General features: G+C 40.8%; 1 protein-coding gene across 2 annotated transcripts in view; it reads right to left on the reverse strand.

Annotated features, from left to right (window-relative positions):
* Window positions 1-1,993: 1,993 nt before the first annotated feature.
* Window positions 1,994-27,961, reverse strand: part of Tmem87b (transmembrane protein 87B) — a 50,388-nt gene continuing 24,420 nt past the window's right edge. Inside the window, exons 11-19 of one of the 2 annotated variants that reach the window (XM_071601818.1) lie at window positions 26,340-26,413; window positions 24,770-24,876; window positions 24,622-24,680; window positions 23,466-23,569; window positions 21,469-21,542; window positions 13,395-13,468; window positions 10,549-10,601; window positions 3,909-3,939; window positions 1,994-2,909 (exon numbers count right to left, since the gene is read on the reverse strand). In XM_071601818.1, coding sequence (XP_071457919.1) covers window positions 2,850-2,909; window positions 3,909-3,939; window positions 10,549-10,601; window positions 13,395-13,468; window positions 21,469-21,542; window positions 23,466-23,569; window positions 24,622-24,680; window positions 24,770-24,876; window positions 26,340-26,413 — 636 coding nt within the window. In that variant the 3' untranslated portion in view covers window positions 1,994-2,849. The remainder of the gene's footprint in view (window positions 2,910-3,908; window positions 3,940-10,548; window positions 10,602-13,394; window positions 13,469-21,468; window positions 21,543-23,465; window positions 23,570-24,621; window positions 24,681-24,769; window positions 24,877-26,339; window positions 26,414-27,961) is intronic. The other variant, XM_071601817.1, reaches the window with a different exon arrangement.

Consider the following 27,961-nt stretch of genomic DNA (forward strand, 5'->3'; position numbering starts at 1 on the left):
GAGTCATGTAGTCTATCGTTCAAATATTATCAATCATCAATCATCTAAACTTTCAGAAAGCATTTTATTAAAAGAACCAATTTTAAGGCACAAAAATACATTAATATTTCAAACAAAAATCCTTCAAATAGTCATGTCCTATATTCAAATAAATTTCTTTCAAGTTATAGAATAATTTAAGTTTTTTATATAAAAAATACAATTTTTAAGCCCCCAAACTTTCTCCCCAAATATATGAATAAAACACTTTCCTAGTTCTAAAGAAGATTCTTAACCCAGCCATGAGTTCCTGTGGCATAACATACACTTCCTTAAAAAATCGACTTCTGTCACTTACATACATACAGCTGATATGTTCAAAACGTGCCTGTGTCAAGCTTCTGTCGTGCAGGGCGGTGCTGGGCAGGGCTGCCTCCTGCTGCTGCCACAAAAGACAAGGACTAGGAGCAGAGACCTCCCTAGCGTGACAGCCAGGGAGGCTCCCCAGACCGATTTCAAAAGGAAGATATAAAATCAAACTTATCTATACACTTTTATACTTTGAGTCGACGTTATAGTAGTGCAAATCTAATGTTCTGTAATACAGAGAGGAAGGGATATGAAAGATTAGAAAAAAATATTTCCTTTACAAGAAAGTAAGGGAAAATTACCTCTAGGCATAAAATAATCAGCTATTTTTCCTTAGTTTTTGCAATAAAGTGTCTACACTTTAAAGGAGATATTTAATCTACTTCAAATCATGAAAATTTCCTCTTAGGCAAATTTCACACTTCATACCAAAGTGAGCCCTTCCCTTAGGCCTCGCCAAGGCTTCCTAAAGTAACCCCTAGAGCAGGCCCCAGGCCTCGAGGCCCTGAGGAAGGAGTTGTGCGCCCTGGGGACATTCCGCCATCCTCCCTGGACCTGGAAGCCAAGTGCCAGAGCAGACCCCTCCTGCTCCCCAGAAATACAGATGACACCACCACCAGGAGGGACAGACATTGCACATGCTCTTCAGCAGCAGCGGCAGGAGGGAACCTGCCTCCTGAGGGCGCAGAGCAGCGGCTGCCCTTCAGCCCTTGCTGAGCTACATGGCGGGAGAAAGAACTGTCCCTATGAACAGCAGCAAGGCCTGTGGGGGCTGGTTCCCCTCAGTGTGACACCTGCCATCGGCCCCCACTCCCACCCACCATGCTCACGTGCCTCCTGGCTGCAGGCCCAAGACTCGGCCTCTCAGATCAACCCCAGCTGTGTGCCGAGTCAGGGGTCAACCCACCGCAAATCGTGGGGTAGGAGGTCAGCAGACACCTCCAGTCCTGAACCAGCTGGGCCAAAGGCAGAGCACCCAAACCAGAGCAGACCCAGGTGCTGGGAAACTCGGTGGGCAGCCATCACCCTGGCACAAACTGAGCGAAGGACGGAACCAGAACCCTTCAACTAGCCCCCCTCCTCCCAGGAAGGGTGTCCAGAGCGAGCACCACTTGGCAAACCTGCCTGTCTCCAGAGGGGCCAGCAACGCTGTCCTGCCAGGGTCCCCGCTGAGCACCGCTGTGAGGCGAGGCCTCCCAGGAGAAGCTGCTGCCTGAAGGCAGTCTTCTTACTAACCTCCTTTCTGACCACAGGAGGCAGGTCAGAAAGGCTTCTGAGAGGAAAGGAAACCATTCTGAGGCTTCACAGTGAAGAAAAAAGGTTTGCGATGGTCAAGATTTTCCTGTCTTCTCAAATGCTCTGAAGTCACTCTCAGTTCACAGGCTGGACTCCTGCAGAGGACAGGCGAGATGCGCCCCTCATCACCGCCTCACAGGTCGCCAGCCCTCTATCTTTGGTCATGCAAGGAGTGGCACATTCACAATTTCATCACACTATGTCCAACTGCATATGTCCACACTATTTTAAAGAAAGACACTAAAAAAAACCCCTGCCAACCCATATGTCACCAACAAATGTGACAAATAAGCAGCAAAACATGGCTGAAGATTAACAAAGCAATTACCAGATCAGCAGTGATGTACTCTGCAGTTCAGTGTGCCTTTATTATAAGACGAAGATGCCAAGATTGTGTACAAGACACAGATCTAGTTTCCACCAGGCTCAGCAGTAGTGGGCCTCCCAACCTGCCAGGCAGGAGGTGCTGTGGGGCACCACGTGGCCAGCTGTCCACCACCTGCCCAGCAGATTCAGCAGTAGCTCGCGTACCCGTGGCCCAAGGTGGGGCAGTGGCAGAGCAAATCTGTGGAAGGAACCCTTAAGACTTTTCTCTTTGTGCACATGTGTTCCCCTGAGCTCAGAGAAGACCTACCTAACTCCATGATCTGATGCTCATGGTGGTATTCACAAACAATGGCATTGTGCAGACCAAAAAAAAAGCAAAATGAGACATATCAACATGCCCACATTCCAATGTTAAGTCACTTCAGTATAAAAGTAAAACAAAAAATCATTACTGCTTCTAGTAATTATAAATCCCAAAGATGGGGACACGGACACGCTATACTTCAGAAGAATCACATTATCTATCTCAAAGTGAATAGAAAGAACAGCAGGAGACTTTATATAATTTAAAGAAACCTGGAATGATCCTTTTTTCCAGAGAAAAGAGAGAACCCCAATCCGATGCTGGCACGTCACCAGCAGGCGTCTGTGCACACGGCTTCCTCCTCGTGCTCTTCTCAGATGACTTCCAAGTCCAGCCACTCACTCCGGCAGACACAGAGAAGTCAGCTGTCGAGGACGCACAGCCTCCACTGAGTCCTTCCTTTATCGTGTGATGTCCAGGGCAGCAGGAACAGAGCTTGCTGGCTGCCCCCTAACAAGCTCCCACCCATCACAGTCTGAGGCCGTGACCTTGGTTTTATTTATACTCATTCCGATCACATAATCTTTTCTGAAGAGAACATTTTTTCAGCTATTTCAGATCTGGTCATAATTTCCTGGGGGGAGAAGAAAAACTGTCAAAATGCTGCTTCCAAGACTGTGATGGAATTTTTTAATCTTTCAAAAATCACGATTTACATTTTCCATGTTGGGAAAGTATCAGATGTAGATAGTGAAAGTACAGTCCACACACACTCAGAATGCCCAGGGACCTGCTGATGGCCACAAAGCACCAGCCCTCGGCTGCCCAGAAAACACAAGCTCAGAGCCCCGGGAGAGGAGGCAGGAGCTGGCGGATCGCAGCACAGCCCACCGGGATCTGCCTGGATCTGCCTGGCCTCACGGAATCCAGGTCTTTTTGAGATCACGAATCAGTTGCCATCAAGTGAATAATTCAAACATCTTCTTAAAGTAATTCTAGGCATGTCTTTCAGCAGAGTCCTAAGGCCTGAAGTTACAGCCTTCTCAAACTTTCCCCTGCCGCCAACCCGAATGACACTGATGCAAAGTTATTTCCTGCATCTCAGTGAACACAGAGCAGCAGCTCATCTCCCACAGCCACCTGAACTTGGCCTCCCCCCTCCAGCCTTCATTCTGGCACTTCAAACTTGAGGCAACCTTCAACATCCTGTGACCCCAACCCTCCCCCTGAACTTCCTAGGCCATACCCCTGACGCAGACTTCCTGCTTGGTAAGTGAAGAATGAGGAGACCAAACAGAAACACTATTTACTACCCCAACAAAATATGCACAGCGTCAGAGGTTAAGCTGCCCCTTCAAATCCTCTCAACCCTATCTAGAAATGGGTTTAGTGAATCATTCACTGAACGTCTCATAAAGTGAGACCCCCCTCTTCTTTCCTACCAACAAGCATTAATCTTGCTTCTGGCTAAAGGAGGACCTCACCCAGAAGTCCTTTACGCCTCATCATAAGTCAATTCGTAATGTCCTTCTGTCTCTTCAACCCATACTCATTTTAAAAAGCGACTTTCAGAAGTACATTTCTATTTTGTGACAATACCAGCTCTAAGGAAATAAGCAAAAACATATTTTACCTCATCTGAATCCACCAACACTGGAAGTGCTCTAAAAAAAAAAAAAAGTGACAGTGTTATTAAAAGTAGGCCAATGAATCTAGAAAAATGATATAGAAATAGCCTGTGGTCCACAATTCCCACTGCAGACGCTCAGCTGAGACACGGAGACACCCAGGTTCCCTAGCAGACGAGGAGGAGGGTTTTCATAGCAGCACTGTGCTCAACAGCCCTAAGCTAGAAACAGCCCAGCTGGAGAAACTGGCATGTTCAAACAATGGAATACCATACAGCCAAGAAGATGGACGAGCTACTGAGGGAGAAAATTTTAAAAATGAACAGGCTCTACAGTTTCAGATGTTGGGACGACAGAACCTATGGGAAGGTGGCCCCCTATGTGGAAAGGAACATGGGCTTCTAGGGCTTAGTCATGTTCCACTTTTTGATCTGGATGCTGATTACTCAAATGTACTCATTTAAAAAATTTAGTGGGTTATACACTTACTTAGGATATGAGCACTTTTCGGAATGTGTGTTCCTTTAAAAACTGTTTTGTTGCCAGGCACAGTAGCACATGCCTATATGTAATCCCAGTGGCTCGGGAGGCTGAGGCAGGAGGATTTCGAGTTCAAAGCCAGCCTCAGCAAAAGCAAGGCGCTAAGCAACTCAGTGAGACCCTGTCTCTAAATAAAATACAAAAGAAGGCTGGGATGTGGCTCAGTGATTGAGTGCCCCTGAGTTCCAACCCCAGTACCAAAAACAAAACAAAACAAAACAAAAAACTGTTTTGTCAAAAGTTTAACTGAAAAATTTGAATAATCTTAACTTCAGAAAGGAAGTGGACCACAGGCTATTTCTAAAACAGAAAGGAAACTGTACAAGGCCCTGGGTTCAATATAAGATAAGCAATCCTAGAGCTTAATACGGTGAAGAAATATCAATGACTAAAAATACACAAATGAGTAATTCCAAACATGACTGACATCCAAGTTCAGATTTATTGTCACTTCCTTGCTATGTTTTTTTCTGAACAGCTGGGAAACTACCCGAGTGGTGATCTGCCATCTAGTCAGAACACTCCTCTCACGTGTGTTAGTGCTCTCTTAGGGCAAAGGGTCAACACGTTGGGAAAGGTGCTGGAGAGAGTCTCCCATGCTGCCTGGACATGCTCAGGAAAGCTACAGACAGGCAGGAGCCGATACTCTCACATGACGCAGCAGACAGACCAAGCTAATCAGAAGACACAGTCACACCACGCTGGCAAAGGAAACATTTAACAAGAAAACACTTCGATGGTACGCATTTATGCCTCAAGGTGGGTGCACCTCATCACATAAAACAGACACCACTCAAATTAAGGCTCAGTGAGACCCCGCATATATGATCCTGGGTGATTGCAGCACACCTCTCACTACCACACAGAGTCATCCAGACAGAAACTCAGTAAAATATTAGAAGTAAAATGGACTCCACAGACATCTATGGAATAGTTCATCTGACAAATACACTTTCTTTTCAGGGGTTCATGGAAAAGTCTCCAAAACAGATAATATTTTAGGCCATAGGCAACTAAGGAAATTAAAAAACAAAAACAAAAAAACAAACCCTGATATAATTCCTTACATTTTATCTGATGATAATGGAAAGAAAATAGAAATCAACACCAAAAAAACCATATAGAAACTACATGAACACACAGAGATTGAACAAAACACTTTTGAATGATGAATCAGTGATAGAAGAAATCAGGGGAAACATTAAAAAATTTAAAAATCCTAGACTCGAATGAGAATCCTGATTCAACACACCAGAACCCTGGGACACTCCAAAGGCAGTTGGTAAGAGGCAGGTTTACAGCTATGAGGGCCATGTGAGAAAATCAAGGTCCTTGAGAAAAAGAAAAATAAACCCGTTCCAAAACCAGTAGAGGAAAGAAAATAATTAAGATCAGAGCTGAAATCGATGAAATTGAAAATTAAGAAAAATACAAGGATCAGTGAAACAAAGATAAAAAGATTGATAAATCCTTAGCCAAATAACCAAAATCAAAACAAAAGACCGAAATTAATAAAATTAGAGATGAAAAGGAAGAAATCACTACAGACATCATAGAAATTCAGATCATTAGAGATTTCTTTTGAAAACTCCGATAAATTGGAAAACCTAGAAGAAATGAATACACTTCTAAACACATGCAACCTGCCAAAAGTGAATCAGGAGAACAGAGAAAACCCAAACAGACCCACAACTAGAAATAAGACAGAAGAGTAATAAAAAGTCTTCCAACAAAGAAAAGCCAACAACCAGATGGATTCTCGGCTGAATTCTACCAGTACTTTAAGGAAGAACTAATGCCAATTCTCCTCACACTATTCCATAAACTAGGAAGGGCTGGAACACAAAAATTCATTTCATGAAGCCAGGATCACCCTCATACCAAAACCAGATAAGGACACATCAAGGAAGGAAAACTATAGATCAACTTCCCTAATGAACTTAGATGCAAAAATCCTTTAAAAGTCTTAGCACATCATATTCAACAACATATTAAGAAGATTGTGTGTCATGCTCAAGTTTTTTCCCCCCAGGGATGCAAGAATGGTTTAATACATGCAAATCAACAAATTAATTCACCACATGAATAGAAATAAAGACATAAAAAAATCACAATCATCTCAAAAGATACAGAGAAAGCAACAAACTGATATTAGGGATAGAAGAACTGACCTCAACATTACAGAGGCTATATACAAACCCCCTTAAAGCTAACTTCATAGTAAAAGGGGGAAAAAATCAAAGCATTTCCTTTAAAATCTGAACAAGACAAGGATGTCCACTTTCATCACTCCTATTCAATATAGCACTAGAAATTCTAGTCGAAGCATTAGTCAAGGGAGGAGAATAAAAGGAATAAGAATTAGATAGGAAGAAGTAAAATTACCACTGTTTGCAGATGATAGGATTCTCTACGTAGAAGATCCAAAAGCCCCACCAAGAGACTTCTAGAGCTAACAAACAAATTCAGTAAAGTAGCAGGTATAAATTAACATACAAAATCAACAGCTTTCCTAAACACCAATAATGAATCTGCTGAAAAAGAAATCAGGAAAAAAATACCTAGGAATAAATCTAAACATGGAGATGAAGGACTTCTACAATAAAAACTATCATTGAAGAAAGAAACTGAAGAAGTTCTTAGAAGATAGAAATACCTCCCATGTTCTTGGATAGGCAGAAATTAACATTGTTAAAATGGACATATAACCAAAAATAATAAACCAATTCAATGCAATCCTCATTAAAATACCAGCTTTCTTCACAGAACTAGAAAAAAAGTCCTAAAATTAATTTGAAAGAATAAGAGACAGAATAGCCAAACAATTCTAAGCCATGGTAGAGGAATCAAAATAGCTGAATTCAACAGAGCTACCGTGACAAAAACTGCATGGTCCTGGCATCCAAACAGCCACAGACCAATGGTACAGACTAGAAGACAAACCCACACAGATAAAATCATCTGATTCCTGACAAACCATACACTGGAGAAAAGAACCAAGGGTGCTGGACGCTAGTTATCCATATGTGGAAGAATGAGACTAGATCACCGGCACTTAACCTGCACTTAAGAAAACACAAAGTGGATCAAGGACCTAGGACTGGACCAGAAACTATGCAACTCCTAGAAGAAAATGTAGGGTCAGCACTGACGTGTAGACACAGCCAATGACATTCTCAATAAGACCCCTAACCTCAGGAAATAGTGCCAAGTTAATAAAGGGATGGCATCAAATTAAAAAGTTTCTGCGTGGCAAAGGAGAACCTACTGAATGGGAGAAAATCTTTGCTAGCTGCTCTTCTAATAGAGAATTAATATTCAGATGGTACAAAGAACTCAAAATTTAACACCCCCAAAATAACCCAATTAATAAATGGGCAAAAGAACTAAAGAGACACTTCTCAAAAGAAACATAAATGGCCAACAAAAATATGAAAAAATGTTCAACATCATTAGCAATTAGGGAAACACAATCAAAACTACACTGCATTTCATCTCCCTCCAGTTAGAATGGCAGCCATCAAGAATACAAACAATAAATGCTGGGAAGAATGTGGAGAAACAGGAGCTCATTATAGCTCATTATACCATTCCTGTTTTTTATTCTTTAAAAAAAATCACACACACACACACACACACACATATATTTTAGTTGAAGTTGGATACAGTATCTTTATTTATTTTTATGTGGTGCTGAGGATCAAACCCAGGGCCTCACATATGTGAGGCCGGCGCTCTACACTGAGCTACAGCCCCAGCCCCCTCATTATTTATTCTAAAGAATTAAAGTGTTCATACTACAGTGATCCGTGCTTACCCATATTATAGTAGCACAACAGCTGAACTATGGAACCCGCCTAGGTGTTGCTCAATGGATGAATGGATAAAGAAAATGTAGTATATATACACAATGGAGCTTTATTAAGCCATAAATAAAAATAAAATTATGTCATTTGCAGGAAAATGGAATGGAACTTGAGAAGATTATATTAAGCAACAAAAGACAAATCAGTCAAGGGTAGTGTGTTTTCTCTCATACAAGGAAACAAGAGAGGAAAAAAAAATAAAGGTGCAAGGGAGATCAATAAAGAAAAGGGAGCAGGGGAAGGAGAGGAAACGGGACTTACTGAGAATAATACTGGCCAAATTATATTGTTATATTGTGTGCATGTATGAATATAGAACAGCGAATCCCACCATTACGTACAACTATAATGTGCCGATAAAAAAATATGGAAAAATAGCTGGGTGTGGTGGCACACGTCTGTAATCCCAGCGGCTTGGGAGGCCGAGGCAGGAGGATTGCGAGTTCAAAGCCAGCCTCAGCAAAAGCAAGGCACTAAGCAACTCAGTGAGACCCTGTCTCTACATAAAATACAAAATAGGACTGGGGATGTGGTTCAGTGTTCAGGTGCCCCTGAGTTCAATCTCTGGTACCAAAAAAAAAAAGGAAAAATAAAAGACCTATATCCTTTGCCTAGGAGAGACAGTATGTATAAAAAGAAAAGACACATGTATAAAAATGTTCAGCAAGCTTAACCAAGCCTTGATGTGTGGTAGAGCTTAAAGATGAAGGAAGTCAATATGCTAAAGTTACAATGTGAAAGTCATGAAGGTGCTCAAAAGTCAACAGAGATTTCTATATCCAGCAAAACCATCCTTTAAAAAGGAAGGCAAAACAAATATTTTCATATAAATAAAACAGAATTTTTGCCAGCAAACCCATACTGTAAGGAATAATAGAGACCCATAGGAGAAGGCTCTTAGCTCATGTTTCATGTTAGGAAGAAGAAATACTAAATACGTAAGTAAATATAAAAGAATATATACACATTTTCTTTTCTGTTAAAAGAAAAAATATAATAGTTGGTTGTAGTTCCTATTTTTCATAGACCTGATATGCATCAATTTCAATTACCAAAGTTTAAATAACATCAATCTCTCAAAGCAAAATGAAATGCTATTTCATAGCCACTGAAAGAGATAACATAAAAAATATGAACAATAACAAGCACTGGCAAGGACACAGACAAACTGTTACCTTCATATATCCCTAATAGGAATGTAAAATAACACAGCAGCTTTCCATTTCTCAGAATGCTGAACACTACTTTATCACGATCCATCAATTTCACTTCTAGGTATATAGCCAAGACAAATGAAATCTATGTGTACACACACATATACATACACACACACACAGAGTCATCATATTCTAAAAACACACTAAAGAGGAAGTCTAGGGCTACCAAAAACAAAAACTAAAACCACCAAACAAAACCCATATAACATGAAGGAACAAGGAAAAAAACTAAAGTAGACTTTTTCTGAAACTCTGAAACCTAGAAGACATGCAAGTGACAACATTTAAAGTGTTAAAAGAAAAACATTATTGACCAAGAATTCTATACCTAGAAAAATACTGTTAAAAAAAAAAAGAAACAAAGACTTATTCAGATAAACAAAAATTTGACAGATTCTCTTCCAGCACAGCTGCATTACAAGAAATAGGACACTCTTCAGGTAAAGGGAATATCAGACCAGACAGAACTGTTTGAGAGGGACAGATGGGAGCAGCGGAGACAGAACAGTATGAGGAAACATCCCCATGCTTGGCTGTCCTGTCTTGACTGGGGAAACGGCTATGTGGAATTCTCGTGTTAACAGGACAAAGATATAGAGGAATGTCAACAGCTCAAAATTCCCCAAAGGGATTCCTATGGATTACTTTTTCCACGGTCACATCATTCCTCCAAAAGCTTCCCCACGATACTCGGTGTTGTGAGTTATGTTCATAAAAAGTTTTTACATGAGTTTGAACTTTTCCATCACAAAAATTAAGTCAAAATAATGATACTGATAACTAGATCAGAAAAAGTGGGCATTTGTCACAGGTCACTGGTATTAAACTTCCTGTTCAGTGAAAAAAGGAAAGAGAAACTAAGCCAGAACTTTGTTTTTGTTGATTTTTCTTAAGAAATAAACAGCCATGTCCAGGCGAGGAGCCCACAAAACCCATGGAGCGGTGAGGTTTGAGAAGCACGAGACAGCAGAATGACCCTTTAAACCACAGCCTACACTAAGACTGTAACAGAGAATACTTACACATCGGTGAATGAAGAGGGGATGTTTTCTTCCACCCACTTCAAATCTTCATCCTGTAGAAATAAATATTTATATTTAGCATTTGCTTAATATCACTTGAAAGAATATTTTAGAAGGATAAATGTGTAAATATTCAAGTTCAAATCCATGACATTCTTTTAGTTGCCATGTCCTAATAAGTTGGTACATATGCCACACAGAAGTTAAGACAGTGGTTTCATAAATAGGCAAATAAAATGCTGATTTCAGGTTTTTTCACTTCTTGGTTTTAGTCAGATATATCCATGTTATTGTTTTGTCCTAAGAAACCACAATACAACAAAGTTGATATATATGATAGAAAACAGCAAGAGCATGATTTGCATTGTTTTTTTTTTTCCTTCTCCACACTCTGATGCTTCCTTATTTGTTGTAGTTCTTATGAATTAGCTCGGTGTTGTGGTACACAGCTGTACTCCCAGCAACTTGGAGGCAGAGACAGAAAGATATCAAGTTTGAGGCCAGTCTCAGAAACTTAGTGAGACCCCGTCTCAAGTAATAAAAAGGGCTGGGGATGTAGCTCAGTGGTAAAGCACCTCTGGGTTAGAGCCCCAGTACTCCCCATCCCCCCGAAAGTTCTGATGAGCTAATAATTTTTCAACAGAAAAGGATGATGGGCCAAATAATCTACCTTAGCAACGACTAAGTGTCACTGTGCACATGCTCACATCCCTAGAGAGACCAGAAAAGAAGCAGGCCGGCTGGGGTAGCTACAATTTTTCCCAAATGGGAACTTGCTCATAATCATTTCAGAGAGAAGAGAAAATATAAGGAATACTGAATATTTTATTTTATAATGTAAAACAAATCAAAATTTTCTTCATTATCTACCTGGCTACATGAAATGCTTACCAACAGAGAGACAAAGCAATAGCCAGGATGAATAGGAACCCTGTTCTCTGAGTGGGTCTTGAGCAGAAATAGACCAGTGAGAGTAAGCCCACAATCTCTGATCGAGCCCCGACCGCACTTAACTTACAGAAATGAAAAACTATTTTCTTAACACATTTGCAAAAACTTTTCTTTCTTTCTTTGTGGTACTGGGGATTGAACCCAGGGGCACCCTACCACTGAACTAGCCCCACCCTTTTTAAAAAATATTTATTTATTTTAGTTGTACACAATACCTTTGTTTTTATTTATTCATTTATATGTGGTGCTGAGGATCGAACCCAGGGCCTCGCATGCGCTAGGCGGGCGCTCTACCGCTGAGCCACAATCCCAGCCCTAGCCCCACCCTTTTTAATTTTTATTTTGAGACAGAATCTCACTAAGTTGCCCAAACTGGCCTCAAATGAGTCAGTGATCCTTTTGCCTCAGCCTCCCAACTTGCTGGGATTACAGGTGTGCACCATCAGGACTGGCTATGTTTGCAAATAATGAATTTAAAAATACACTGAGATACATAACTAAAATAGAAAAAAACTAAGAAATTTGAAATTGTGATACAGGTTGAGTATCCCTATCCAAAATGGTTGAGACCAGAAGTGTTTCAGACTTCAGACTTTTCAGATTTTGTGATACTTGCATATGCATGATAAGACAGCTTAGAGATGGAACCAAGTCCAAACACCAAATTCATTTACGATTTGTATGCACTTTATACACCAGCCCTGAAGTAACTTCATACAATGTTTGTTAACAATTTTGAGCATGAAACAAAGTGTGATGGTGTGGACTTTTCCATTTGTGTCACAGTTGCTTTGGAGTATTCTAGATTTTGAATGTTTGGCTTACTGATGTTCACTCTGTAGTTCTAACACCAGATAAAGAAAACTATAGTATATTTTGAATGCTTAGTTAAATTGCCATGAAACTACTCAAAGAACATATTTTAAAGGATTAAAAAATTACCAAATATAAAAATCAGAGAATTTACCAAATCCAACAGAGAACATTTTCATACATCATCTGTCCTGTTAGAACTTATATGCATATGCTTTTTTTTACATAGTATTATCTGTAGCCGATATAATTCTAAGAGTGTAAACCTGCTTATCTTCAAAATCATTACTTTTATGCACAAAATATCCCTATTATATATCATACCATTTTATTCAAACTTCCATAATTCATTTTTTAAAAATCTATTGATTTTGCTAACTGCATATAACACACAATTCTTTTCTCAACAGATAACACATGCTATTAAGATGGATTCAAGAGGGGCTAGGAATGTGGCTCAGTGGTACAGCAATCGTCTAGCACGTACAAGGCCTTGAGTTCAATCCTCAGCACCACATAAAAAAATAAACAAAATAAATGTATTATGTCCAACTACTTCTAAAAAATAAATGTTAAAAAAAAAGATGGATTCAAGAATCACTTTAATACATTGAAAAGTCAACACAACCTATAATTATAAAAAGCTTCAATCTTTTTTTTAGTTTTCGGTGGACACAACATCTTTATTTTTATTTTTACGTGGTGCTGAGGATCGAACCCACCACCCCGCGCATGCCAGGCAAGCACGCTGTTGACTGAGCCACATCTCCAGCCCCTACTTCTCAATCTTTAATGCACAAAATCAGTCATGGAATCTTGTTAGAAAGCAGATTCAGCATTGCAGGTCTGGGGCAGGCCTGAGACTCTGAATTTCTAAAAGCTCCAGGTGATGCTCATTGCTGCTGGCCCCAGGACAGCACTTTTGACAAGTATCATAGTTATGGGCCTGAACTAGTATTGCCATATGGTAACAGTTACATCAAAAACCATGGCTGAAACTGTTCTGAGAATCAATGAATAGCACACTCACAGATTCTGAAGCATTAAAGACTGAGATTCTATTAAATATATACTATACTCACAAAATTATCAGAAGTAGCAGGTTTAGCTGCTCCATTAGAAACAGTTTTTGAGGCTCTTAATTTTATTCCTTCAGCTGTGAAGAGAAACATTATACATATATGTAAATTATAAAATAATATTTTCCTTTATTACTTCACATTTAATAACCCATTAAGAAAAAGGATTTTTTCCCCTAAAGGAAAGTTAACAGTGGAAACTCTGAGCAGAGTGCTAGCTTTACTATGCCATTTGAAGATATAGGAAAGAGTTATGGAAAAAGTTAATAGTTTTCAATAATTGATATAATGTATATTTATGGATGGCAGGGACATTTCAATACACGTGTATAATTTGTTGTGATCGGCCAGAGTGACAGGTACATCTATGCTCTCAGACAGTCACTATTTCTTTGCTGGACACACTGGTGTCCTCTCTTCTAGCCACTGTGAAACACGCAGTGACTGTGGCCAACTGCAGTCCCTCCGGAACTCCCTCCACCTGCCTGTAGTTTGCACCTGTTAACCAGCCGTCCACAACCTCCCCTCCCCTCCAGCAACCTCAGCCCACTCTCCACCCCTGCAGGACCAGCCTTTCTAGCTTTCTCCTGTGAGTGAGGCCTCGTGGTGTGACCTCTGCCCGGGCGGATTTCACTTCACGGTGTCCTCCAGGCTGGGTTTTTTTGACAACTGTTCAACAGAACAACAAGGTACAAGTTGCTAGTCTGAAACCTAGCTTTAGAGTGCAACGCGCACACGCTCGCGTTATTTCCTGTCAATACACTTTAGTTTCCGGACTTGGACGTCTGTAGAATCTGCAGCATCATGTTCAAGAATAAAACACACATTTGGGTATTTTTACTTTGCTGATAAATAAGTTGTTGGAACATGCTTATGGTAGAAATAAGATGAGGAAGAAAAACATTTTGTTCATATATGACCTAGATTCTTCTTTATGTCAGCAGTTTCAGTGTGGCAAAGGTCAAGAGCTTGGATCTTGAACTAAACTGTCTCACTTATAATCTGGCGCTTCTTATGTAACCTTGGGTAAATTGATGACTTGGTGTTTCCAACTCTAAAATGAGGATTACAATGTCTCTCTCTCTCATAGAGTTCTGGGAGCATTACACAACTTAGCACATAAAAAGTACCTGACACACAAATACTTACTTATGCCCAGTAAGAATTCACATTTGTTATTACAGTAATTTACAAATATTGCTTCTCCATAATCTAGGACAACTGGTACATTATTGTGAGATCTACAGTGTAAAATGGGGGCGTTGTAGCTCAGTGGTAGAGCACTTGCCTAGCATGTGTGAGGTACTAGGTTCGATTCTCAGTACCTCGTTAAAAAAAAAAAAAGTCCATCGACGAGTAAAAAATATATTAATAAAAAAACAGTGTAAGATGATATAATGAAATTAGATGAAGTTCTAGAATCTAAAAAATGTTTCCATGGGGCACTGTAAATTCCAGCATTTCTTTAAGAGGTACAATATGCAAATCCCTAAAAATTGAGGTACACTTATATAACAATACACAAATTTTAAGTGTACAGACTAAAGAGGTTTGACAAACACATAACCTTATGTAACTACCATCCCAATCAAGACATTGAATACATCACAAAAGGTTCTTTATGTTCCTTTCCAATCAATCCTAGCAATCCTGTTCTGAGAAGATCACGTGGCTCCTTTTGCCTCTCCTATAATGTCATATACAGAACTACCATCTATGCTCTTTTAGATTTGGGTATTTTTGTGCAGTGTAAAGTTCTTAGATTCACTCCTGTATAGAATATTACTGGATAGTATTGAATTTCTTCTGTTACTGGATAGTACTGAATTTCTTTTTTCTTTTTTTTTTTAAAGAGAGAGAGAGAGAGAATTTTTTAATATTTATTTTTTAGTTTTCAGTGGACACAACATCTTTATTTTATTTTTATGTGGTGCTGAGGATCGAACCCAGCGCCCCGCACATGCCAGGCGAACGCATTACCGCTTGAGCCACATCCCCAGCCCAGTATCTTCATCCATTCACCTGTTGATAGAGGTCTGTTATTTCCAGCTTTGAATGATGAGGAATAATCAAGTGGCTGTAAACAGTCCTGTCCTTCTGTGGACACCTGGTTCATTTCCTCTTGGAGTGGAATGGCTGGACTGCCTGACAGCTCTAAGTTTGGGCTTTTAAGAAACTGTGGGGCTGCTTCTGGAGCACTCTTCCCGCCTTCCCTTCCTTTTAGTGGTGCAGGAGACACCCAGCTGCTGCAGGCCTTGTATTTTCAGCCCTCTAAGGGAGGTGTGGTGCCATCGTATTACAGCATGAGCTGTTTCCCTGGTGACAAGGACATGGAGTACCTGTACCTTAACGCTACTGCTGTCTTCTCTGGTGAAATGTCCATTCAAGTCTCCTGTCCCTGTTTACAACGTGGGGTTTCTTTGACTGATTTGCAGGAATTCTTACCTTATAGATGTAAGTCCTGTCAGGCACATCTATTGAGAATATTTTATCCCACACACTATAGGTAGTCTTCATTTTCTTAAGTTTCTACTGATGAGCATAAAATTTTAATTTCAATGAAGCTTATTTTATTGATTTTTAAAAATTTTATGGTTACTGTCTTTTGTGTACTAAGAAATTACCACATCCAAGGTCATGAAGACAGCATCTGTTTTTATCTGGAAGATTTATAATTTAAGGATTTACTCTTAGGTCTGTGATCCACCTTGAACTAATTATGGTTAGATGTGTGCGAGCCATCCAGGTAACTTCTCCATATGTTCCAACAGTTGTTCCAGCACTTTCTGTGGAAAAGACTGCCTCTCCTAATAAAAGCCCCAATGCCTGGGCCAGTCAACTGACCCGTGGGTGGGCTCACTTCTGTCACTGGTCTCTTTCACTTAATGAGTTTTCAAGGTGTATCCACATCATGACTCAAGAAGGTTTAAGCTCCTTCAGGTCTTTTGCTTTTCCATATGCATTTTAAAATCAGCTTAACCCTTTTTAATTTTTGTAGTTGTAAATGGACAAATGCCTTTGTTTATTTTTACGTGGTGCTGGGATGGAACCCAGTGACTCACACATGCTAGGCAAGCGCTCTGCCACTGAGCCCCAGCCCCAGCCCTCAGCTTAACCTTTGTGTCTATTTTTTTGTCAGCTAGAATTATGACTCAGATTGCCCTGAATCTACTTATCAGTTTGGTGTACTGACAGTTTAATATCAAAAGTTCCAATTCATAGATGTGTTAGATCTCTGTATTTCTTTATCCTAAAATTTCTTTCTGCATTATTTTGTGGTCTTCAGTGCAGAGATTCTTTGCATTTTTTCAATAAACTTGTTCCTAAATATTTTATTTTTGAAGCATTAACTTTTGAAGATTTAACTTTCCTGCTTTCAGTCAGTATACAGAAAAACAACTGGTGAGATTTTGTGTCGTCACTTACTGATTCTCCTCTACCTGTACAGACGCTGCAGGGTTTTCTAAGTGTACAAACAAGGAGTCTCAACACTCCCCCCGCACCCCTGCCTTTCCTGCTCTCCAGCACCCTTGTGCTCGCCAGCCTGGGAGTATGGCTACTGTATATGTCTTTTCATGCCATTTCAAAATTAATTTGTTGAGTTAGTTTTTATAAAATCTGCATCTAATGAGATACTTTTCTTTCTTTTTTGGTGCTGGGGATTGAACCCAGAGGCATTTTACCACTGAGCTACTCCTTGGCTCCTTTTATCACTTTTTTGAAACAGGGCCTCACTAAGTGGCCAAGGCTGGCCTTGAACTTGGCGATCCTCCTGCCTAGCCTCCTCAGGAGCTGGGATTACAGGTGAGCGACACTGTACTTGGCCTCTTCGTTCTTTTAATATGATGAATTACACTAAGTGATTTCCAAAATGTTAAAACAGGCTAACAACCCTGGGATAAGATCCCTTGATGATGATTGCCTTTCCATACTTTGCTAGATTTTATTCGTTAATATTTTTAAAGATTTTGGCATCTTAGTTGTGCTGGCTTTATAAAACAAATTGGAAAGTTTCTCATCTCCTCTACATCCTAGAGTTTGTATAGGATTGAAATATTTCTTCCTCAATGAAATATTTGAAAGATTCACCAGGGATCTAGTATTCTTTAGGAAGATTTTAAATTATAAACCAAATTTCTTTGATAAAGGGCTACTCAGAATTGGTGGCATAAGTTTAGAACTAAGATTAGGGTAGTTTTGTTGTGTGTTCTTTTTCAAGGACTTTGTCTACTCCATTCAAGGTGCCCACTGACTACCACAGAGCTGGTGGTGACATTACCTGTGTACCCCAAATACTGCTCCCAACACTGGAAGTCTCTCCCTACACTGGTATTTATTGTCCCCTCTCTCATTGACAATAGATGGCAGTAAATGCGGTTTCTACTAAGCCCCTTTGGAGGGCTCTGTTGATTTCCTCTGTTCTCCCTGCTTTCCATTTCATGATATAGGCACTTAACCTTCAAATTCCTTTCCTTTTCATTAACTACTCTAGGTTGATCTGCCCTTCTTTTTTACTTTTTTAGTTCTTAGACATACAAGTCACTAGTCTTACATGCTTCCTTTCTTAGTAAAAACTGCCAGCCACTGAAGCCATCCGTTCTCTGGGGACTTGCTAGACCCACAAAGTTTGATATGCTATTTTTATCATTTAATAGAAAACATTTTAGATTAGCACTTGTGATTTCTTCTACCTGTTACTCAGGAGCGTGCTACCAACTTCCAAATGTTGGATTCTTTTTAGATATCTACTATCAATAGTGCTTAGTTTAATTCCATCATGGTTACAGTTCCCTCTCCGCAGGAATGCAATCTTTGAATTTTCGGCTTTTGCTGTGCTGGGGACTGCACCCAGGCCGTTATACATGATAGGCAAGTGCTCTACTGCTGAGTTAAACCACCAGCCCTTCTGGGAATATTGAAAAGACTTTTCAAAGCCATATATATAGTCTATCTTTTTCAATGTGGACTTGAACAGGTCAATTAAGGCTTTGTTCAACTCATAACTGATATGTCCACTTGCATTATTAGTGACTGAAAAAGGAATGTTCAAATAGATAATTATGACCAAATTTGTCTATGTAACTTTAAAATATGTGAAATAAAATTTGATTATTATGGCTTCTTGGTAAATTCAACATTTTACCATTTAGAAATTATGCTTTTAAACTTTTATTTGTTTAGGTACTGGGGACTGAACCCAGGGGTGCTAAATTACATCCCCAGTATTTTTTTTATTTTGAGACAGGGCCTCACTAAGTTGCTGATGATGGCATCAAAATTGCAACACTCCTGCTTTAGCCTCCTGAGTCACTGGGATTACAGGGGTTCACTACTGTGCCTGGCTGAAAAGATGCTTTTTAAAATCCTGGTGGTTCTGCCTTGAGGTGTACTTCATCAGAACCCACTCTGACTCTCCTATGCTTAGTGTTTTCGTTGTACACCTTTTTTCACTTTATACACTTTTCACAACCAGGTGTTATTTTTAAAGCATCTCCTACAGATATCCCATAACCTGATTTCACTTTTTTTTTTTTAAAGAACAGTTTAACAATCTCTGAACTTGAATATTCAGTCCACCTGCATTTAATTATTAAAACAGATTTATATCAACCACACTGTAATTTGTTTTATGTTGGTCCCTTCTGTCTTTTCCTTCCTATTTTCTTTTGGGTTGTTTTAATATTCTGTTCTATCCCTTCTGTTGGCTGCTTTTTAACTGGATGCTCCAAAGATTCCAAAATGTTTCATACTATCGCAATCTACTCTGCACATAGAAACTGTAACATATTGTGGATTTCATTTACACCTAGCCTGTCCTTCATGTGACATTCATATATTTTACTTCCGCATATCTTACAAACCTCACAATGTACCTTCACTATTTTTGCTTCAAAAGATCAATTGACTTTTCCTTCTGTTTCTCTTATAGCTAGTTTTTAAATTGATACTACTTCTCTTCAATCTAAGGAATTTCCCTTAGCATTTTTCTTAGGCCAGCTCTGCTGATGACCAATTCTTAGAGCTTTAATTTACTTGAAAATACCCTTTTTCACTCTCATGTTTGAAAAATATTTTTGTCGATACAGAATTCTGGGTTGGCAATTTTTTAAAACTACTTTAAAAATGTCATTCCACTGTCTTTTTAAGACTTCCAGTCTGCTGTCACTAGTATCTGGGTGTAAAGTACCTTCTTCCAATGGCTTCTTTTGAAAGCTCTGTATTGGTTTTCAGTAGTCTGCCTCTAAGGTCTCTGAACACTGCCTCTGTGCCTCTCATTAGAGCTTTGCCGATCCAGGGTTAGTGTTATTAATCATTTCTGTGTTTTTGCAAATATTTTTATTCCCCATCCCCTCTTCCTCTGGAGCTCAGTTACGCACGTGCAGAATGTTCAATAAGGCCATGGGTCACTCAGGTCACATTCACTTTGTTTCTAGCCTTTCTCTCTAATTTTCAGTTTATGTCTTTTGATCTGTCTCCAAATGTTCACCCTTCCCTTCTGTGCGTCCAACCTGCGCATCTCCTGTTAATCTAACCCAGCGAGTGACGTCAGACATTCGATCTTCAGTTGTAGTGCTCTGGTTCTCGCTTCTCCTCTCCTTCCTATGCCTTTCTCCCAGGTTCCCTCTCTCCTGAACTTCCCATGGATCACTGACCTGTGGTGACCTCACTAGATTTCAGTAGGGTGGTTTTCTCCAGCTCTGCTTTAGTTTTAGGTGAATACCGAAGATCCCAGAGCATGGTTTGTTCAGGGGTTTCGAGGAAAGCCCAAGGTGTTCATCTAACCCCTTTCACTTGCTGAGACTCACTTTTCGAAAGCCGCAGTGGGCAACCCCCACATCTCTGCTCTGCTCCTCAGGCAAATGGCCTCCCTCTCTGGCATCCTGGAGTCCTGCTCAGCACAGGCCCAGTTCAGCATCAGTGGAGGCTTGAAAGACATGTGCTCTCCCCTTCACAGAGTTCCCCCTGCGGTCTTCAGGCATTGCACAGCCCCACTCTCCACTCTCCACTCCCCCTTCGTGGGCAGGGCAGCGTCCCCAGAGGCCATGTGTCAGGACAGGTTCTGTCAACGGGGACTCTGAAGAGGGCCACTGCCCGGGTTCTGCTCTGAGTTTGGTTGCTCTCCAGTGCTCCATGTTGCCAGTGTCCACTGAGTCGATACTGGTCAGACATCAACACAAAGGTGTGTCGCTACAGTTCACCCCATCATTCCGGAAGCTGGAACTTCAGTGCATGGAATTCTAATACTAATAATTTAATTAATTCTAATAATAATAATTTAATGGTGAATTAGCTTTTCAGGTTTCTGAACTTTCTTAACAGGAGGCTCAAAAAAAACCATGAAAGAGTGGGTTGCTGGTGAGAGGAAGATGAGAAGAGGTAAAGGAAGGGGCACTGGAGGCATGCTGGTCATGCTATGATGTTTGCTGACCAGGCATTTTCAAAGAATTTTAGACAATGAGGCAAGAATCAAAATAAATTATGAGAAAGAATGTTACTAATAAGAGAAATCAAAGCAGGAGGAAAGCAAGACAGAACAGGTAGAGTCACTCTCAGTATCTGAATTACACCCTGATGCTGCCTTATTGAGGGCTTCATTAGAGCACATGGCAGACAAACCAGAGTGCAAAATGTGATGCAGAGACCAACAGAGAGAATGGACATGGTACTGGAACCATATTAGACATGCTGTGGAAATAACTGGGAAACGATAGGTGTGCATGCTTTTAAAAGAGCAAGAAGAGATAAGGCACAGAAACCCAGCCACCACGTAAGACCAGCACCTCTCCAGACTAAGCACTACACGTCGGGAACACGATGTGAGAACCATGTGCCCACTGTAATGCTTTAAGTGCAAATAAGGAATAAAGGCTCCAACTACATTTGGCAATCCCCAAATTTAATCGCTGACTTTTCTTTTTATGAGCGCCTATCATAAGAAAGGGTTCCTTTAGATAATGTTTACAAATATTTACAGGAGAATTTAAAATGATGCATGTGGCTATGTATCACATCAGGGAAGGATCTGACCTGCTACAGCAAGTACAACCGTCACTTAAAGAGAAAACATAACACTCACTTAAATTTTCAGACGTTACCATGAATTCTTCAACTTCATCATCAGAATCATCTATTAAGGGCATGAATGCATATCTGTATAAAGAAGGAGGATAGTGTCACTAGTGTGCTTAAACCTGTTCAATTTTTAGTTTATATCTCAAGTAGTCATTATATATAAAAACCTACATCTTGGGACTGGGGTTGTGGCTCAGCGGTAGAACATTCGCCTAGTATGTGGGAGGCCCTGGGTTCAATCCTCAGCACCACATAAAAATAAATAAATAAATAAACAAACAAACAAACAAATAAATAAAATAAAAGTATAAAAAAAGTAAATTAATTAAAAAAAAACCCTACATCTTGAAAGGTTCTTTAATAAGAAATGTAAATTTTAATTATTTTATTCTCGAGTCAGCAAGAATCACCGTGAAGCTATGCTGGTGAAAGTAGAAGTGGATAAAATCTTTCTGGAAAGCAATTCCACAATCTATACAATCTATGTGCTCAAGTAGGTTATGCCCTGCAGTACTTCTGTCTCCCCGCAAGGTTCTCCTTCCTGCCCGCAGCTTTCCAGCTTGTCCCCTAATGAAGAGAAAGTCTGACTGGTGAAAATAAAACCCCTGGTGGAGTCACACTTTCGTGGACGCAAACATCCTGCTGATGGGGGTTAATCAAAGCCTCCTTTCCCCAAGACCTTCTGGTACTAGCTATCACAGTTCCACCTGCCATTCATTCCACTAACAAGAGTTTACCCAGACAGATGTCCAACAGCATTCTTGCTCTTGATAACAGCAAAAGTCTAAAGACAAAATGTCTAATAACGAGAACTGCTTATATAAACTGCTGTATGCATACTGTGGAATGCCATAGAGCCTTTAAAAAATAATGTGGTAAGCTATGATGGCGCATGCCTGCAGTCCCAGTGGCTTGGGAGGCTGAGGCAGGAGGATCACAAGTTCAAGGCCAGCCTCAGCAACTCAGTGAGAGCCTAAGCAACTTAGTGAGACCCTGTATCAAAAAGTAAAAAAGGCTAGGGATGTGGCTCAGTAGTAAAGCACCTCTGGGTTCAATCCCCAGTAACAAAAAGTTTTTAAAAAGTACTGGACCTACAAATGACAACATGGAAAGACACGTCTTACACAAAAAGGTGTGAAACAGAGCCATGTGTGTATGACTGCCATTTTTAAAAGGGGGAGAGCAACACACATACTTTTTCCTTTTTTCCTTGAAGGACAGACAAGGAATATAATAGTTGTTTCCTTAGGCTGAGAGGTGAGGCAGGAAGTGGGCTTCCCGTCACTGCAGCCCAAGGCATGAGTTTCTGAACGTGGCACTGAAGCCTGCACCACTCTGGTCCCACCCTTCCTTTCCAGCTTTACTCCCCTACAAGCACAGGTGGAGCACCCCAAATCCAAAGATCTAAAAATGTTCTGAACATCATGTCAGTGCTCCAGAAAGTTTCAGATTTTGGATTTCAGATAATCAGGTTAGGGAAGTTCAACTGGTAAAATCTATGCAAATGCTTAATAACTGAAAAAATCCAAAATCTGAAACATTCCTGTCCCAAGCGTGTTGGATAAGAGATACTCAACCTTTCATCTGGGCTGTAGCTCAGTGATAGTGCACTTGCCTAGCACACATGAGGGCCTGAGTTCAAGCCCAGTACCATGTGAAAACAGAAAAAAGAGAGAGGAGACACTCAACCTCAATTCTGACCAAACTGTCTGATTCGCCTTCCCCCACCCAGAAGATGCACATTCTTCCCCAGCTCAATCCTCCACCGTCTGCTCCTTTCCTAAAGGAGCAGCATGCCTCTTCCTGGTATCGTCCTCGTCCCTCTCCCCTCTGGACTGGTTTACACACCTCTTATTTCACTGTCTCGCATTTTTTATGTTTGTCGCCCCACTTGACTATATACCGCTTAAAAGCAAAGACTACTTCCCCAGTTTCTCAGTGTTTTTGACTCTAGGAGGGGTCAACAAATGCCTGCCAACTTCAACTACGTATGCTAGGTACCTCTGATTATTTGCCGATGGTCTCCACAAAAACATTATTACAATAAGGATAAGTGAGAACAGGAAGCTCCAAAAGGCCTCATCCACCCAGAGTTCCATCCAGTCCTACAAGAAGAACACGTCAAACAGGAGAAGTTAATTTTCTGATAAACATACAGATTTCCCATCCAAACAGTGCACCATGACGAGGACTAATGGCATCTCTCCAACAAGTAAGTCTTCCAAATAAACAAGTGCCTATTTTTTAAGCAACCTATATTGTTTGAAGTGTTTATAAAGGGCTACTTTCTCTTTCATGCCTTTCCATGAAATTTTAGGGTGAACAGAAAGATTTAGAAAACAAAAGATCCTAAAAATACACTTAGAACTTTGAGTATAAAATATTAAGATGAGGGAAGAAAGAAAAAAGTTACCTCTTATTTCATTACATTGTCCTTAAGCCAGCAGCAGCTCAGGACTTGAGGGGGCACTTTGTGATTATTTATGCAGAACTAGAGACTAGCTCCAAATCTCAAGAGACCCCTAAAAGAGGGTCTTTCACATTGCAAGTCTAAGAAAGGCATTTTCTTCCAACTAAAACACTCATCGGGAGCAGCTCCTGAAGGCTCACATTGAAAACACCATCACAGACACACGCCCGGCTTAAGGACTCCAGCCCACCATGACACAGACCTGGGCTGCTGTGTAACTCAGTGCAGAGTGTGGGCTTAGCATGCGAAAGTCTCTGGATTCAATCCCAAGCACCAAAAAAAAAAAAAAAGACAAAAGTCCACCCAACTTCATGGTATGCATGCAAGGAGAAAAAATTTTCCTGTCTTTTTATTTATTTATTACTTTTTGTGCTTGGATGAACCCAGGCAAACACTACCACTGAGTTACGGCTATAGTCCTTTCCTATTATTTTAAACTACAGGAAGGAAATTCTTTTTGAAACATATAAGAAGTTTAGATGATAGAAAAAGGAGATTTAGGGGAAATTCCTTTTTCAGATTCATTTAAAAGAGGTAAAGTCGTGGTAATTCTATACAATATCATTCAAAGTAAAAGGAAATTTTCCATCAAAATTACCTTTATTTGTAAACAAACTAAATTCTTCAAAATTCCACAAAATAGTATAACTAAAATTAATGGCAATTTAACTAGGAAGATTTACTTACTGATTGGCATTTTGCAATTCTAAATGTCTTGGTTGTCCACACCATAAACACTATGGAAGCTGAAACACACATTAAAAAGTCACCTTTGGAGGACAGAACATGAAATATTGAAATGCTTTATCATAATGAGAAAAAGTCAATCACTTACCCAACACAGCAAATATGAGAGTATTTGTAAAGTGCCTATATAAGGAAAATTTCACTGTGTTTTTTCTTAGCCTCAGGGTCTTCATCGTTTGTGCCAAACTTATAAAAATGTGAGAATAGTTAAGGGAAAACATTTTAAATAGTAACGAATAGCTAAAAACCATAATAAGAATCTTATATATTCCAAAATTAATAGTGCTAAACACTATTAATTTGAAGAAATTTTATCACAGAAAATGTGACTGCAACCAATGGTATATAATCCTGACATATTATACAGAATTTGCTTTAAAATTCACCACAACTGAGAAGGATGAACAGACTTCAAGAGACAGCCGCTGGCAAAGACACCTGGTTCATGCTCATTCCAAGCCAAATGTGTGCAGCGCAGGAGAAAGTTGTGCACACTGAGACCCCAGGTCAGACACACCACAGATGTCCCTGGATGTGCTGTTTGGCTCAAGCTTGCCTGTTTGCTTCTCTCCTGTTTTGTTTTTTTTTTTCTGGTCTATTCTTTTATTTTCTGAAAGACCACAATTGGGAAGTTAGGTCATCTACCAGCTCCATTCTATAGATTAAAAAAAGTATGCAGTATAAACTAGAACTTCAGTAGGTGGAGACCTTCCTGGACACACAACCAAAGAGGGGAGGGCTACTGTACGGGAGGAGGAAGACTACAGGTCTCTAAGAGTCACAAAGGTCAGGCAGAGAAGGGTGAGGCCAGCAAGAAGGGAACAGGAGTGGGTGTGGGACTGGATTTGACTGGGGATTTCCTTGAGGTCAGCAGGTGAGAGAAGGCCTTCCAGAGGGCTATGCAGGCTCGGGCTATGGGTCAAAGTTCAGGGCAGTCAGGAAGAAGAGGGCTTAAAGTGTGGTCCAGACAGTATCTGGTGCAGACTGGTCAGCGGATACCAAGAGGTCAGCTAGGCATTCACATCCTGTGTGGAGGGGGCTTCTCTGTAGCAGACTTTTCCCAGAACACAAATGCAGGGATTTCTGAACCTGGATTCAGGTAATGTCGCCTTTCAGAAGCAAGGATTGCAGCCAGATCTCTGCCTTGACCCTGGTTCCCTCTGGAGCAGACCAGCCAGCGTTGCTTGTGAACTGAACATTGCCAGGGCAGAGCTGGGCACTAGAAGGGAGCGTTTATGCCTATTTTAAATTCTAAATATTTCATAAATCAAAAACTTGGTTTTCATATGAAAACTAAAGTAGTTGGTAAAGCCACAAAACTGCTTTTCAGTGTTCCTGAATGGTGAATGTTACAAAGAACATCAATTTCTAAAGTAACATAACCCAATCTACCAGAGCTACTGTCAGAACTTACAAAAATGCTTTTATTCCTTAAACAGCAAGATGAAAAAACCTGGCCTTGTTTAATCATTTGGAAATGTTTTTTAAAAGCCAGGGAATAAAAATATCAAAAGTAAAAGGGAAGCTGCCTAAGCCTTCACTTACCAACACACTGCTATTTTGGGTACAGTTTAAACCACTCCTCCCGTGATAGGAAAGCAGCAGCAAGAGCAACAGGCTTGTCCCCAGTAAGGTCCCAGCTTGTGCTAGGAAAGGATATCCACCAGCACAAGCCCGAGTCGAGCAGGGAGAGAGGCAGGCTGGCCAGAAGGACAAGGTCAGAATCACTCGCCTGCAGCAAAACAGCAAAACACAACAGCAGAGAAAGTGGGAGCACACATGAGAAAAGCTGGGCTTCGGAGAGTCGCGGCTCTCCTGTATTCCTTGAGGGTCAAGTTCTTACAGGAGTATCCACGTAAGTTCCTCAGATTCAGAGGAAGCAAAGTCTTTGGTCGAAGCATTCAGTTCTGTATCTATCGTGCCCTACTTCTCATTTGTCATCTGTGATCATTGGGAACATACGCTGGGGTCTCTTCTGTTTTTGGTTTTATACATACAGCAGACTTTCTGCTTTAATAGTGGAAATTAGCCAACAGCAATCTGAAGGCGAACCTCAAAAGTTCAGGATCCAGCAGAAATGGATACTAGATTTCCTTCCTCTCACCAAGGCAATTCTAATTTCTGGACTTCTGTTTTCTTTTTCCTGGTACTGGGGGTTGAACCCATGAGCACATTTTGGCAGGGCCTGAGACAGAGACTGAGACAGGGCCTCGAGTAAGTGCCCAGGGTAGCCTGGAACTTGCACTGCTCCTGTCTCAGCCTCCCGAGTAGCAGGAGTGTGCCCCAAGCCCAGAGGGTGCTACTTCTTAAGGAGGCACCTCAGAGGGCCTGTGAGCATAATTCAGGAGCCTGCAACAGCCCCTGTGGGCAGGGCTCCTGGAGTGGGGCATGTTCTGTGGGGGACCTCCTACGGCTTTCATGTATTTCCAAAGCCATTTCTGATCCAGTACTCAAAGAAGGTCAAGAACCACTGCTCTGAAGAGAAAGGATAATGAATTAAGTCCAGAGTTGTTTTTTCAACTTGGAAGTTCACATATACATAACTGTTTTTTTCAATTTGAAAGTTCACAAAAACACTTAGAGTTCACAAATAGGGACTTTAAAGAATAGACAGGCCAGGCTTAGAAAACATCCCACATGGGGCTCAGAGAAGCCATGGGCAGGGCTCCCTCTGCCAGCAAACCTGGGAGAAGGAGGTCTTCCCTGTAGAGAAGAGACATAGGCAAGCTCAAGCCCTCTGGGCCTTCCTGTGAGAAACAGATGAGAAAATGAAAAGAATGCAAGGGAAACAGTAAAAAAAAAATTAAATGGCGAAAGATGAAAGTGTTACAGAGTGGAAACAAAAAGAACATGGTAAAACATGAAACCTATCGACCAGGACAGCGTCAACAAGGTTGTAAGGTGGGAGAGACAGACCACGTCCAGGGTACGCACAACCTCAACTCTGCTCTGACCAGCTCACATTTTCTCTAGAATTCCTCCCATTTCCCCCAGTCTCACCACAGAGGAAAAAAAGACAGGGATCTTCACCCTTAACCTATGACTCGGGTCCCTGCAGGACCCAGTTGCCACTGTCCCCACAGTGCCCCCACTGCCACACGCCGCAGCCCCTCCACCAGAGCCTACTCCATGCCTGCCCTTCCCAGCCCTGCACGTGGCACGGCAATCTCAACAGCACAGGTCTGTCTCCCCAGTGTGGTCCCCTGCCCTGCCACCTCCCTCAGCTCTGCTCCCCCTTTTTGCCTTGTCTTCCCCTGCAGCGAGGCACCAGCCCAGCTCC

Source organism: Marmota flaviventris, chromosome 14 (genome assembly GCF_047511675.1).
Source record: "Marmota flaviventris isolate mMarFla1 chromosome 14, mMarFla1.hap1, whole genome shotgun sequence".
Classification (NCBI taxonomy): Eukaryota; Metazoa; Chordata; class Mammalia; order Rodentia; family Sciuridae; genus Marmota; species Marmota flaviventris.